Source organism: Ricinus communis, chromosome 10 (assembly GCF_019578655.1).
Source record: "Ricinus communis isolate WT05 ecotype wild-type chromosome 10, ASM1957865v1, whole genome shotgun sequence".
NCBI lineage: Eukaryota > Viridiplantae > Streptophyta > Magnoliopsida > Malpighiales > Euphorbiaceae > Ricinus > Ricinus communis.
The window spans coordinates 13,757,536-13,772,133 of NC_063265.1; the positions used below are offsets into that span (position 1 = coordinate 13,757,536).

At 35.6% G+C, this 14,598-nt stretch overlaps 2 protein-coding genes across 7 annotated transcripts; one reads left to right on the top strand and one right to left on the bottom strand.

Moving 5' to 3' along the window:
• The first annotated feature begins 1,052 nt into the window (after nt 1-1,052).
• Nucleotides 1,053-9,166, top strand: LOC8285691 (protein MEI2-like 4). 2 transcript variants are annotated; one of them, XM_048380040.1, is made up of 15 exons: nt 1,053-1,623; nt 2,076-2,270; nt 2,395-2,440; nt 3,194-3,523; nt 3,731-4,167; nt 4,284-4,442; nt 4,609-4,725; nt 4,804-4,952; nt 5,377-5,474; nt 5,557-5,961; nt 6,819-7,461; nt 7,680-7,764; nt 7,889-7,957; nt 8,049-8,228; nt 8,476-9,166. In XM_048380040.1, exons 2-15 carry the CDS (start codon nt 2,217-2,219, stop codon nt 8,629-8,631), a joined length of 2,928 nt encoding a protein of 975 aa, XP_048235997.1. In that variant the 5' UTR covers nt 1,053-1,623; nt 2,076-2,216; the 3' UTR covers nt 8,632-9,166. The 2 variants fall into 2 exon arrangements, with proteins under 2 accessions (XP_048235997.1, XP_048235996.1); XM_048380039.1 differs by having other exon boundaries at nt 1,054-1,623; nt 5,551-5,961.
• Nucleotides 9,167-9,824: 658 nt separating this feature from the next.
• Nucleotides 9,825-13,669, bottom strand: LOC8279987 (OVARIAN TUMOR DOMAIN-containing deubiquitinating enzyme 1). Of its 5 annotated transcripts, XR_007217631.1 has the most exons (11): nt 13,380-13,669; nt 13,125-13,304; nt 12,884-12,949; nt 12,712-12,795; nt 12,504-12,626; nt 11,791-11,843; nt 11,510-11,559; nt 11,337-11,437; nt 10,678-10,961; nt 10,481-10,553; nt 9,825-10,370 (listed from the first exon to the last, which is right to left on the bottom strand). XR_007217631.1 is itself a non-coding variant. In XM_015728599.3 (10 exons), exons 2-9 carry the CDS (start codon nt 13,287-13,289, stop codon nt 10,695-10,697), a joined length of 909 nt encoding a protein of 302 aa, XP_015584085.1. In that variant the 5' UTR covers nt 13,290-13,301; nt 13,380-13,664; the 3' UTR covers nt 9,825-10,370; nt 10,673-10,694. The 5 variants fall into 5 exon arrangements, 4 of the variants coding, with proteins under 4 accessions (XP_015584085.1, XP_015584086.1, XP_002534741.2 ...); XM_015728599.3 differs by lacking the exon at nt 10,481-10,553 and having other exon boundaries at nt 10,673-10,961; nt 13,125-13,301; nt 13,380-13,664; XM_015728600.3 differs by lacking the exon at nt 10,481-10,553 and having other exon boundaries at nt 13,380-13,653.
• Nucleotides 13,670-14,598: the final 929 nt, after the last annotated feature.

Below are 14,598 nucleotides of genomic sequence, written 5' to 3' on the forward strand. Positions count from 1 at the left end.
TTTTCAATGAAAAACAGATAAACAGTTCCAATTCATTCTTCACCACCACTCCAGTAGAGGTGTATAGCACTGGATTATCTCCCCGTAATGAAAATAGATTCTTTCCTTGATTTATGAATTAATAAAAGGCCGCACGTATTTTAAGGCCCACTGAGGTTCTAGTCCTTACCCCATTCTTTCGGCACTGTATTTTTTTTTTTTTCTAATAACAAAGAACTTTTTAATCTTGAAATCAACCTCTCATTAGCAAATGAATTTAGAAAATTTAGGACTGACGTGCTGCTGATATTCTGTAGTCAAAGCTAATCTGATCATATTTTTTTATCCTTTTGCATTAATTATTATATAATGCATTTTTTTTATTATTTCTTTTCTAATTTATTAATACTTCAATAATTTTTGAATTATATAGCAGCTGTCTTTTTATATTTAATATGAATATAAATAAATATCGACAAAAAATATTCGAGAGCTTTTCAATCTTAGTAATAAGTTATCCAGTTTACAAAATTTATCCACTAGCTTATTTATTTATTTATTATTTTATGTATGTCATGATAAGTTAATTGTAAACATAAAATTGGAAAGCAATAATATTATTAGATGCAGTCTCAAAAAATAAATCATTCAAATGACTAAAGAAAATTTTGTAAAGTTTAATGTTGTTTAGAAAATTAAACCAAATTCTTGTTGGCATTTGTTTATAAATTATATTTAATGCATAATTAATTGCTCTTTAAGTTATTTATCAAAAAAATATTTAAGATTCTTGTTGGCATTTGTTTACAATTTATATTTATTAATATTTGAAGGTTGTGTACGAAATTATTTATTTTGAAGTTGAGGGGAAACTGAGAATTCCTTTTACAGCAATATGTACATTAAACGCCTAAAAAGGTAAATAACAGATTCAATCATGGCTGATGGAGGTTATTATCGTCATTTACATAAAATTCATAATTCATTAATCAACTTAACTGGTTCGAAAAATGCCAGCGTGGCTTTAGAGACAAAGAGAGATATCTAACACAGAGACCCAAAAGACTCTCATCTTTTTACTGAGACCACACAACGGATTTGGACTTGACGCCGTTAGACAGTAACTGTATTTTCAACCTCATGATCTCGTGTTTGTAGGAGTCGGTCTGGGCTTGTCTATTTCTCAATAAACGGTTCTCCGTTTTAACCACAGAGAATTAGACACATCGAGTTTCTGTCATCTCACCTATCTCTGGCGAGACAACTCGCAATCTCGCCGGAGATTCTGTTTCTTTGCCGTCTCCATTGATTCCGACAGATAATTCTAGCAAAAGAAAAGTTAAAAGGAGGGAGAGAGAGAATAATGAAGATTGAATAATTATAATAATAATAAATAGTAAAATAAATAAATGGAGAAGTAAAGAAAGGAGGAGGTAGTGGTTAACGTGCAATGCAGGGAAAAGAGAAGAATCAAGTTAGGGTTTGGAGGATCTTGCAAGGCACAGATGCCAAGATGATAGCTTATGCAATCAATTTTCCTTGCCTTATGGCGTAATTTATTCCAGTGTCAACTCTGTTTAAATTCCTTCTTCGCTTTGTCTCTCTTCGCTCTGAATTTTCATCCACTTTTATAATTTAATAAAGGTTTGTTGTTACGCTTTGTTTGTTTTTTTGAATTATTCTCTCATTTCATCTATCCTTTAATGTGTCTCATGTCTTTCTGATCATCGCTTTTCTTCGAAATTTGAAGTCTATATATGTTTTTTCAAGAAACATATACAAATTAATGTCTTTGTAGTTGATTTTGCGCGCCAAACTGAAATTTTGGCTGGTTGGATCTCGGTGATCTTCCAGAATATTTTCCGTGTTATTTTGCAATAAATAACTTAAAGAGCAATTATTTATGCATGTTTTCTTTTATTTGGTATACAATTGTGGGAGATATACACTACTTAAATTACTTTTTTCAAATGAATTTCAATTTGAGATTCGAATCTAAAACCTAAGGTAATACCTTGTAATTCTTATCTCTGACGTGCACTATTTCATTGGATATGTAGTTGTGTTTTAATTACTTACCATACTTTACTCTGCAGAATTTCCATTACTGGAGCCGGAGGGAAAAGAGATATATAAAGGTGTGCATGCAGCAATACACCGGCCGTAGATGGAATTGCATTGAACTCCTGTTTTTTTCTCATTTTGCGGTTTGTAGATTTGGTTAGGTACCATTATCAATGATTATGCCATCTGAAACTATGGAATTACCGAGTTTTTTCTCAGGCGATGAGGTACTCGTCCTGCAAGTTTTTGTTCACCCTTTGACTGTGTATTTTATTGCTTGGTTTAGCCATATTTTTGCAAGGATTCATAAAATCAATCTTTTTCCTTCTTTTTTCTTCTTCAATCCTGCAGAGGCAGGTTGGATTTTGGAAGTCGGACACCATGCCTGATCACTATGGTCAGTCCTTTTTTTCTTTCTCTTTTCTCTATTTTATAATGATTAATTCGCAGGAGTTACCGTTGTCTTTCATGTTCAAACTGTTAAATCTTGCTCTTTCTCTCTTCCAACCTGTGATATGCCCTTTTTAATATTTTGACATCCGTGATTGTTAATTATATCCTGTACTCAAGAGTACGTTCCAGTTCTAAATATAGTACTTATAAATAGGCTCGTGTATTCTTTGAGATGGCACAGGCGCTAAATATGTGTACTAATTAGTCAAGAAGCAACAAAGATGATATATCTGAGTATATCATCTGATAATCATTACCGAATATTATCATTTCAAGCATACTGAGATAGATGGTCACTTAATGAATCTCCTATAAATATCAATATCTATAGCCATGAGCTTTGCATGAATTTGTTAAATGTACTAAGTCAATAGTGGGGTAATATAATTATAGATTTTTGTAAAAGCGTGTATTTGCAAATGCGTTGATTATGGAAATAAAATGGAGACGTAAGGAATGCATATCTTATGTGCTCTTTTCATAAAATATCTCTTAACTTCTAGTGGCTTTAGATGGAAGGCCCTTTGCTCACACTTGATCCTTAACCAAACTAAATTTAGTCAATATTATAGAGTGCGGTGCAATTAATTATGTTGTTTCTAAATTTAGCCGTAAATCTATGAAAAGTTAATTCTTTTGCAATCAAAATTAACACTGTTCGTGTTGAGGTAAAATAATGACATAATTGCTTGAACAGCCAGTGGGAAATCAGTTGCTATGTCATCCCTAGAAAATCTTGGAGCAGTGGAACGTCAGTCAGCAAAGTCATTTGAGCTTCATCAGTCTCTCTTAATGAGGGATCAAAAATTGAATCACAGCTTGGATAGGCATGCGGTGGGGTCAGAGAGAGCAGCGAGACAGTTCTCAACTTTGTTGAGACCTGTGATCCAGGACCCAGGGACAAGATCTAGTTTGAATGTACAGCCATCAACTTATTATCCTGAAGGTGGCAAAGTTGATATAATGGCAAATCAGTACGAGAATAGTCTCTTCTCCAGCTCATTATCGGAGTTATTTAGTAGAAAGTGTATGTTCCTTCCTCCTAGTTAATGTTCCTCTATGCAAAGTTTATGTAGGTCAATTGACAACATATATATTAAATTGTTTATACACAATGTTTCAAATTTGAATTATGTGCCATATGCAAGAATATACCAATTTTTTGATAGACTTCTTAGTTTTCCTTCAGGGGATTGCTCATTAATCTGACTGTAGGCATTAATTTCTAATACAGTGAGATTATCCTCAAACAATGTTTTATATGGCCATTCTGTGGATACTGTTGCCTCGCACTTTGAGGAACAGGAACCTTTTGAATCACTTGAAGAAGTTGAGGCTCAAACCATCGGGAATCTTCTCCCCAGTGATGACGACTTGTTTAGTGGAATGACTGATAAGCTGGACAACACCATCCAATCTAATGGCAGAGATGATGTGGAAGAGTTGGACTTTTTTAGCAGTGTTGGTGGATTGGACTTGGGAGATGATGGTTCAACACCACAGAATGATACTGATTTTGCTGGAGGAATTTCTAATGGTCAGCCAGGGACAGGGTCCAGTAATGGATCAATAGCTGGAGAACATCCTTATGGTGAACAGCCTTCTAGGACCCTTTTCGTGAGAAACATAAATAGCAATGTTGAAGATTCTGAGTTAAGAGCCCTATTTGAGGTGTGTGTTATATGTTTTATTGTTTTAGTTTGTGGTCATGTATGCTATTTACCTCAACTATTTGTCATACATGAATATTCTGCCTGCTGCAAATCATTTTATACATTGAAATACAGCAATATGGAGATATCCGCTCACTTTACACAACCTGCAAGCATCGTGGTTTTGTTATGATATCCTATTATGATATTAGAGCTGCAAACAATGCAAAGGAAGCACTCCAGGATACACCACTTAGGCGTCGGAAACTTGACATACATTTTTCAATCCCAAAGGTGAGCTTTTAAAAGTCCTTCTTAATGTATCATTATGCCTTTATTAACCTTTCAGCTTTCTAGTTATCAGCAGAATGGCAGTTATATTCTTCAGGATGCTTTAGGTTTTGATATAGATGCACAAATCTTGTTGCATGATTCTTTCCCTTACTGTTACTTCTGTCAGGATAATCCCTCGGAAAAAGATACTAATCAGGGAACTCTGGTTGCTTTCAACCTTGATGCTTCCATTTCTAATGATGAACTTCATCAGATTTTTGGTGTGCATGGAGAAATTAAGGAGGTAAGAGTGTTATTCTTAACATTTTAAAAAAGAGAAACTATGAATAAGGCATGAACCCATGTTTTGCTCTCAATGCAGATTCGTGAAATCCCAAACAGAAGTCAGCACAAATTTATCGAATTTTATGATGTAAGAGCTGCAGAGAATGCTCTTCGTGCATTGAACAGGAGCCATATTGCAGGGAAGCAAATTAAGCTCGAGCCAAGCCGTCCTGGGGGTCCAAGACGGTATTGTGCAATCATTACTCTGCATTTGTTTTCCTCAATGTTTTCTGTCCTCCTTTGTTTAGTTTCATTTAAGTTACATCCAGATTTAGGTGAGGTGAAAGCAGATATATATGTGTCCACAGTTAGAACAAAATTTAATGTTTTAGTGATAACTTGTTTAAGAAGAAATAACCAATTTTCTTTTCTTGGTTAAATTTCTTTACACTTTCATATTTAAGTTTCCTTCGGTTGAGAAGATTAGAACATTAGATCCAAGCCAACCTGACTTCTTTATCACCTAAGCAAGCCCAAAGGTTATGCTTTTTGCTTAGTTCTATCGTCAATATTTGAGCAATATTAGCAATAGCTGCTGTTTAGTTAGTCCTGGAAGTGATGCAACAGTTCCTTTTAACCCATCATTGAACTGTGTTTTTCCTGGCTGCAGTTTGTTGCAACAGATTCCTACTGCGTTGGAACAAGATGAGTGTGGACCTTATGTGAAACAGAACAGCCCTCCCAATAATTCAACTGCTGGATTCCCTGGTATGCTTACTACCAAAAAGTCATCCTGCTTATTGACTATTATCGTCCACATTATCTCATGAAGCAATGTTAACAGGAGCAGTTTCACATGGCACAATTATTTCCAATGGCATGGATACTGAAACTATGTTGGGGTTACCCTCTCCCACACAAGCCCGATTTTTGGAATCTGCATTTCGCCATGGAATTTCATCTAGTTTTCCTAATAGCTTATCCTCTCTTTTGAGAGCTGAATCAACTGGCAATCAAACTGGCCTTGCTGAACCTGCTCAGACACAGGGTCATTTAAAATTTGGTATTCAAGGCTCACCAAATTTTCATCCTCATTCACTTCCGGACTATTATGATGGTTTAAAGAGTGTTGTGTGCTTCAATTCTCCTGGAAGCATGGCTGCAAACATGAGTCCAAAGCCACATGAAAGAGTCGACAACAGGCAGTTACACAAAATCAGCTCAAATGGGAACTCAATTGAATTCAATGTTGGAGGTAACTTTAATTATCGATTCAGTGCATTTGTTTCCATGTGCAATTTTTACTTGGTTCTGTTCTTTCAATTTTTGGCTTCCAAGAACATATTTTCCACGAATTTCATTTTGCTAGAAAATGAAAAGAATAATAATAAAGTTTGCCGGATAAATTTCTCTCCACAAGAGATCAGAAAAAGGGAATTATAACAATAAGTTGGCCTTTTTTTCTCCATGATGTGTAATATTATTCTTAAAACTTTCTGATATTGCCTTTTCTTTTAAAAATCAAACTTTTTTTTTTTTTTGCTTCCAAAAAGTAGTAGTAGTAGAAGAAGAAGAAGAAGAAGAAGAAGAAGAAGTAGCAAATAGAAAAAGAAAAAAATAAGACCAGCCTCCTGTTGGTTGTATATGGTCAATAGGCAACGGTGACTGCTGCCTGAAAGTGGAGCTTAATTAATTTGCATCATCTTCTTCATTCTGGAAGGTCAACTAAACCTTTCAGGATACATTAGATAGGTACCATGGCAATTGTCTGCCTCCAAATGTTTTCTACTAAAAAATGTGATGTCACATAAGATCCAATTCAAGCAGGCACCTTGTTGTGATGCCATCCTATACTGTTCTAGAACTAGAAATGACACAGTAACCTTTCTGCCTCTGTTTTTACAGAAGTTCTCATTCCATGCAGTGGTAGCTCTAAAATGAAGATGTTGTGTGTGTTTATTTAGATAGCTTCATTGTCTAACACTGAAGTTCGAATCTCTGAATGCTATGTTTATGAATGGTCGAGTGTCTCTATCAGAGTGAAATCAGTATTCCATATAGTTGTCAATTCAATTTTACATTTATATAGCTGGTTTTTGTTTCTCTTTTCAGGTTTTGGATCTGCTAATGGAAGCCCTTCTCTTACTGGACATCACTATTCATGGGGTAACTCCTATGACTCACATTCTCCAGGCATGATGTGGCTAAACTCACCATCGTCTGCGAATGGAATTTCCAGGACTCATCCCACAGCACAGCTACATGTACCTCCTAGAGCACCACCTCCTGTTCTAAACTCTGTCTTACCTGTAACTAACCACCATGTGGGATCAGCCCCAACTGTCAATGCTTCTCTTTGGCACAGGCGACATGCTTATGCAGGAGAATCTCCTGAAATTGGTTTTCATCCAGGTTCTCTTGGGAGCTTGAGAATTTCTAATAATTCCATGCACTCTATGGAACTTCTCTCTCCTAACATGTTTCCTTGCGTTGCTGGAAACTATATCGACTTATCAGTCCCCACTAAGAATGTAGGAATCCAATCACACCATCAGAGATCTCCAATTTTTCCTGGCAGGAGCCAAATGATTCCAATGACCAACTCATTCGATTCTCCTAATGAACGTGCTAGAAGCCGCAGAAATGAAGGAAATATTAATCAGACGGACAAGAAACTTTATGAACTCGATATATATCGCATCTTGCGAGGGGAAGACAACCGGACAACTCTTATGATAAAGAATATCCCTAACAAGTATGTGGTGCATAACTTCAGTTCTATCACCATATTTCTACTAGTTACTATTTAATTATCGTTTTAACTGTGTTGTATCAGACACTAACAAGTGGAGCTTTCAATACTCGAGGCATGCCAGTGATCTTGTAGTATAATTTTATTAGACTTTAAATATTAGGGTTATTTGCATGCTGTTCATTTTATTATTTAACATGGTCATCTGATGGTGGTGTCAGGTATACTTCAAAAATGCTTTTGGCTGCAATTGATGAACGCCATAAAGGAACTTACGATTTTATTTATCTTCCAATTGATTTCAAGGCAAGTGCATTTTTGTCTGAAATAGATAGCCTTTAAAATTGAGGTTAAGGGTTATGGTTTTGGATAGAGCACTTGATATCATGTACAACTTGAATCCATATGCATTACTTGACTTGTGTTGCAGAATAAATGCAATGTGGGGTATGCATTCATCAATATGACTGACCCAAAACAGATAGTTCCATTCTATCAGGTGAGTTCTATTTAAGCTCTAATCTCTAAGAGTGTAAATTTTGTGTAAGAAGACTCAAGATGAAAACAAAATCTAATCATAATCATGGCAGGCATTTAATGGAAAGAAATGGGAGAAGTTCAATAGTGAAAAGGTAGCATCACTTGCATATGCCCGCATACAAGGAAAAGCTGCTCTTATTGCACATTTCCAGAATTCAAGCTTGATGAATGAGGATAAACGATGCCGTCCCATTCTCTTCAATACTGATGGTCCAAATGCTGGTGATCAGGTAAAATATCATACAACAAGTCACATTAGTGCTGATTAGCAGTGGTTTACATATTTCCTTATCTACTTGCACATGTAATAGATTTTAGAAAAGCCTGCAGAAATTGGAAATTGGATTTCCTGCTTAAAATACTTTCCTTTGGAATAATACTGAGACACGGGCTTCGTAGTAGAAAACAAGATTTTCCCATGCAAAAGAAGAGAAGATAGCATAATAGATCTCGCACTGACTCTTTCTTTATCTGTAGGTGCCCTTTCCAATGGGGGTTAATGTTCGAACTAGACCTGGAAAACCTAAATCCGTCACCCATGAGGAGAACCATGTAGGAGGCACACCAAATTTGGCAAATAAGGAGTCTTCAAATGGGGATGCTTCTTCAGGTACTGGCAAGGAGTCTGACTAAGAAGCCACTTATTTTTGCTGGCACTAACCTCTTAGGACTGAGTAATTTAAATTGGTGCTTCCCAAAGTCTTTGATTAAATATAATGGGGTGGGAGATTGAAAAAGCTATACATTCTTTTGGCATTTGAGAAGTCTTACATTTTTATGGAAAACAAAGCATAGCCACATCAAAAGTGGTTGTCTGATATCCTTGAGTTTTCTTTAATTTCGGAAACTGTTAGAAGAAGCCTCAGGTGAAGCTTCAAAATTTTGGATGTTCTTGAGAGTAACATATATAAAATAGATGTACAGGAGTTTCTGAGCAATGGAGGAATCTTCAACTGAGGTTCTGGAGGCCTCTCTAACACAACTTTTTCTAGCACTTCTCTTTTTTCTATTTGTTCTATTATTGTGAGGGTCTCAGACTATAAGTATTTGCTGAGATGTACAAGCCAGTGAGTGATGAACTGATGATGCCGTGTATCATTATTCCTTCTTAAGAAACGTGCAGTCTCCATAACTTTCAAATTACATCCATGATCTATTTTTAATTGGATATCTTAGTCTATTTATGCTTTATTATAGAGATTGTTGATAGGGACAAGACCAATCATTTTCCAGGTCGATTTCTTTTTGCACTGCCTTTACTTCTATTTGAATCAACATACGCCATCTGTTCCTGAATATTTGCTGGAGGTTACAATGCACATCTAAAATCGTTAACTGTACTGATGCTTAGTTCACGCCTCAAATTTTTATTACTGCCGATAGGTGGGCAAATCAATATTTTGCGGCAAAACCATGATGGACGTCTTTTTTTTTTTTTTTTTCCCTTCCTTTAAATGGAAGTTGGATTGGATGGGGTTGCTATTAGGTGATCGAGCCTCAAATCTTTTCAAGGGCACGGAATAAGGAACAGATGACTCTGGTCCAAGTATTAATGTGAATATAAATTTCCATAATGGACAGTGATTAAAACAGAGGAGAAGGGAGGGAGAGCAATAGCACCAGACAAGAACCGTAACGAACTATTTCTACCCATTGGCCGCAAAACGGAAGTAACCATAACCTTGTATACAATTTTTGGTCTGATTACAGTAACGAACTATTTCTACCCACAATTTTTGCTCTGATAGACGATAGCAGGTCCCATGAAATGAAAGATTGGAGGTGTGCTTATAATGAATTCCGAAACTCACAACCACAACCACAACCACAACCAAGAATATCGCTGGAAATCAAATCTAAATAGTCGCACAAATTTCCCTCTAATTCGCTAACAACTTCGTTATGAAGTTTGGAACCAATGACATAGCTGGTATAATTTTGCCTACAACTGAAAAAGCAACCAGAGAGCAACGTGATTGTAATCAGCTACTACAGCAGCTCCTGTGAGTTGTTAACATTTAAATCCAAATCTAATGGCTGTAAAATGACATATTCTTGGCACCTTAATATGTGGGGTATAAGTATCACAGCAACAGTGAGAGTTACAGAACATATCAAAAGAAAAGATCAGAATCAACAAATATTTCCCCCTCCAGATGAGGACCCGCCAATAGATGTGATGACTGTTCTTTGTCTTCAAGCAACCTTGCATTTATATCCTCACTCACACAAATCAGAAGCATTTGAACATTTTGAAAAAGCTACAGCATAAAGCAAATGAGCTTAGGCCCTCGCCTTACAACACTAAGTTTCCTGCCACGGGTCTTTTCTGCTTGCACAGCCCCACCATTTACCAGAAATCCATTGACAACCTGCAGTATACACAAGTGAAAACTTGATTAACAAAAAAAAAATTTACATGGTATCATTTGCAAAAATATAAAATATTCAAGTAGTTATCTAGGTACTATGGAAGTACTACCATTAGCAGCATACGGCCAATTTGGACCATCCAAAAGCAGCAGCAGCAGAGTGCTTAGCCTAAGCTGCTGAAACTAAAGGTGTTTTAACAGTATGGTTTACAGGCGTTACATCAACATGAAAATAGAGAAGCCCCAAGTCAGTGACCCAACCAACCACACTGATGCAGTGTGTTATCACTATTCGAAATTACCTTACCAGGGTGGGCAAGAGCATCACTTTGGGTAGAGAATATCATAATGCCCTGGACGATAAAGCAAGGTAATGAAGGGGTTCTTGGACAGAGAACCATCACTGTTCGAGTTTGGGAGATCACCAGCAGGAGGAATGAAATCATGATGATTTACACTAACACCGCCTGTATCACAAGAACTGCGGTCGAGGTATACAACGCGGATTGCCACACCCAATGCATCTGATAGGGCAGTAATGTGCACATGGTCGCTCTCTTCACCCATAGGTTCCACAGCTGACTTGCAAAACTATGCCAGACCAAATTGCAGGGTTAGAGGGAGATAGATAGATAGAGGATTGACAATGAGACTTCGACTTTTAAGAAATATAAACATATAGCCAAACTTTTAAGAAATAGATAAATGTGAATTCAACACCAATGATATTATAGTTCAAAAAAGGAATAATAGTAAATAAACAAGTGTCAAGGGCATTAGAAGTACACATCATCAAATACATTAAATCAGTGATTAACAAGTGCAGGCTGAAAGTATATAACTGCTGCTTACAAACTGATAGACACCATATTTTTCTATCGAATGCTAAAGTTCATGATGGCAAGAAACCAAACACGAAAGGACAATGTCCATAAGAACTTTTAGAAATTTGAGTTTTGAACAAACCTGTTCTACTGTTGCATTTGTTAATCCTAGTATGAAGGGTTCAAAAAACTCAGAGCGTTTCCGTATTTCGCCAGAAGTGACAAATCTGAAAAACATGACAACTAACCAACAGAATTTGTTAGGAGAAATTTATTTAGGAATGGGAATACCAATGAGACTTTGAAGTCACTCACCATAGTCTGATATGGATTGATCTCGACTCCTATTTATGAGCTCATCATGACTGTAAATCAAAATTTAAAGAAAGGCATTTATTAACATGCAATCAAGATAAGTCATTTAATTAATATTATGTCAAAAAATTTCAAATACAATACAGTTGCCTATTTTAGTTCATAGTTAAACAACAGAAGTGCTAGAAATGAAGAATAAAAAATGCATTTTAGGAAAGTAAATAAAACGCGCTACTAAAAATTATTAACAGAAATACCACAAAAAGGAAAATGAAATACACCTTATTGAAGTTTCATTTCCTTGAAGAACACTGTCCAACTGCTCCAGGAATAACTGAAAACAGGTAACCATAGAATCAGTGTTAATTTATCTATTGTAAAGGTAACAAAAAACTTAATACAAGCTGGCCTAGAGAGAAGAACCTTATCAATCTCTAACAAACGTTATTTTAAACATAATTAGGGAGACTAAATTTTCCATCCAAACATAGAACAGAAAGGCAAACTAAATACCAGTTAGTAGCTTACTCATCCCAAACTATAATTGCAATTGAGTAACCTCCATTCAGATGTGCCTCATATAAATGAATAAAAATTTCCCCACTTCTTTTCTCCAGTCCTAATGCTAATCAGAAGAATGACCCTTTCATACCAATGACAATACTTGATAGACATTTAAATCCATGCAAATATCAAGTTCAAGCAAAAAAGAATGCAGGTTCTACCATTTGCTTAAAGAAAATGCTCAAAAGGCCAGTAATGAACCATTAGTCCAAAACACAAAAACAGAATTTGAAACCTTTCATATTTATGGTTAAATAAATCCCTCATTCTAAAACCACGATATACTGAACCAGCTTATAGGGTTATCCTAACCATAGGGCAGATAGTCTTGAGATTTATTCTCTTAGGGTAATGGTTAAACATAATAAGATGTAAAGAAAAATGAATGAGTGCAAGTAATGAACTAATGAAATTGATAGAATAGGCATACCGCAAAAAAATCCTCAAAGGTGAAGTCAACATAACCCAAACTCTGAAGAGTTTTTCTACATTCCTCCACATTAACTTTGATTCGATCAACTTCAGACTTGTCTTGTGATTCTAAAATATGCTCCTGTTTCAGCAAACCATAAGGTATTAAAGAAGAAGAAGAAGAAGAAGAAGAAGAAGAAGAAGACAATACGAAGACAAAGTCATACAAGGTAAGAAAACATGAAGCTTCGGAAGAAGCAGTTGCCATCTCCCCGTGTTCGCCTAATGGCATCATATTGCTCGCCAAGAACCTAAACAAACATCCATAAAGCTAATCAAATCGAATTTATATAGGAAAAAGAAAAAGAAAGAGAAAGAGAAAGAGAGTTGAAAAAGAACCTTAATCTTCTCAAGCAATATAGGGCTCCCTGATTGATATTCAGCAGCTAATGCAGAAAGAGGTTCCTGCAGTTCAATCCATTCTTTAACTAAGAAAAGCATTCGATGCAACAAAATTTCATATAGAAATCACAACCTAAGATTATTTTTTAAGATAATCATGATAAATCAATCGAAGAAGCAACATTATTATATTATCAAGAACTTGAAAAACTATGATAAAAGAAAAAGAAAATAATGCCTTGTCACCGAGAAATGGAACTTTATCGGATTGTTCGGAGCGAATAGAAGAGTGATGTTGCATTATATCTTCGTCTCCAAAATTTGTCCAATCTTCTGCTGCTCCTTTTTCAGACTTTGCCTCCATTTTCGCTTCCTCCGCTATTTCTTCCTCTTGATTTTGCATCTCTTCTCTCTGCTTCTAAGATAACAATATCAAATTAAAACAAAAAGAAAACTAGTGAAACTGCACTACAGAGCACGGAAGGTACGGTACCTGAAGATCAAAGACCGAAAACTGATTGCTTCTGATCTACAAGCTCAATGGACAAAGAAACCGCTTCTGGTTTTCTTTTTCTTTTCTTTTAATCAGATTAGATTTGGTTTGATTTGACACAGCGCTATTTGCCTTCTTTCCTTGGGGTTTTTATTAACTTTTCAGTGACGATTGACTTGCTAATTTCTTTTTTCTTTTTTCTTTTTTCTTTTTCTAAAGGTTTGCCACTTTGCTTGGGGACAAACAGTGCAAATTATCCAATTTTAGAGGATGTCCTTTTTTTTTTTTTTTTTTAATTATTTCCAAAATGCATTTATTTGGGCTTTCTACGATCCACGGGCTGATGGCCCATTGATCTTCTTTTAACAGCCCACCAAATTATCGATAGAAGAAATTGGGCCGCATCCATAGAATAGAATGTGAAAGTTCATATCTACAGCCTAAAGCTTAGGGAATGTTGAATGACATATAAATAGAAATTAACAGTGGTAGGATGATTTTTTTCTTAACGAACTAAATTTATATAGAGTCATTTATTAAAAGAAAAGAATTTGAGGTACATAAATCATCAAACTATAGATATAAATCATCAAACGAGTTGGATTGGGCTTGAGATTGTGTGAGACTTGGGCTGGGAAGGACGCCATTTCTAAAACCAACCTCTTTCTGCATGTCAACTGTTTATGATATTATTTTTCTTTTTAGTTACACCTAATTCAGTCAGATATTCAATTTAGATATAATTGGAATACACCTATACTAATAAAAAAAAGGGCACTAAAAATATTTAAAAAATGGGTGTTAGTTAGTCTCCTATATGGTTCGTAGGAGATAAGATGAAACACTGACCATGAACTTAAATAGATAATGCAAATGGATGGTCCAAGATCTCTCTGTTGACTAATTAAATTAAAAATATGGGTGGAGCTCAAAGGTCAATGTTTGGGTGAAGTCATCATATAGGTCATTTTGGTGGTCATAGTCAAAACTGGGTGTGGGCTTTGGAGTTGGGGAACAGTCCTCGAACAAAACCCGATTCTAGGGTCAGAAGCATTATTGTTATTTTGTTGAATATATTATTATAACTGCAAAATTGATTAGGTATAAAAGTAGGAATAGAGATGTAATCATGGGTGTAATACAAATCCCTCAGTTGCAATGATTTTATTTCATTTAAAGACAATCATTTTCTAATTTAGAAATGCACCGACACGGCTGC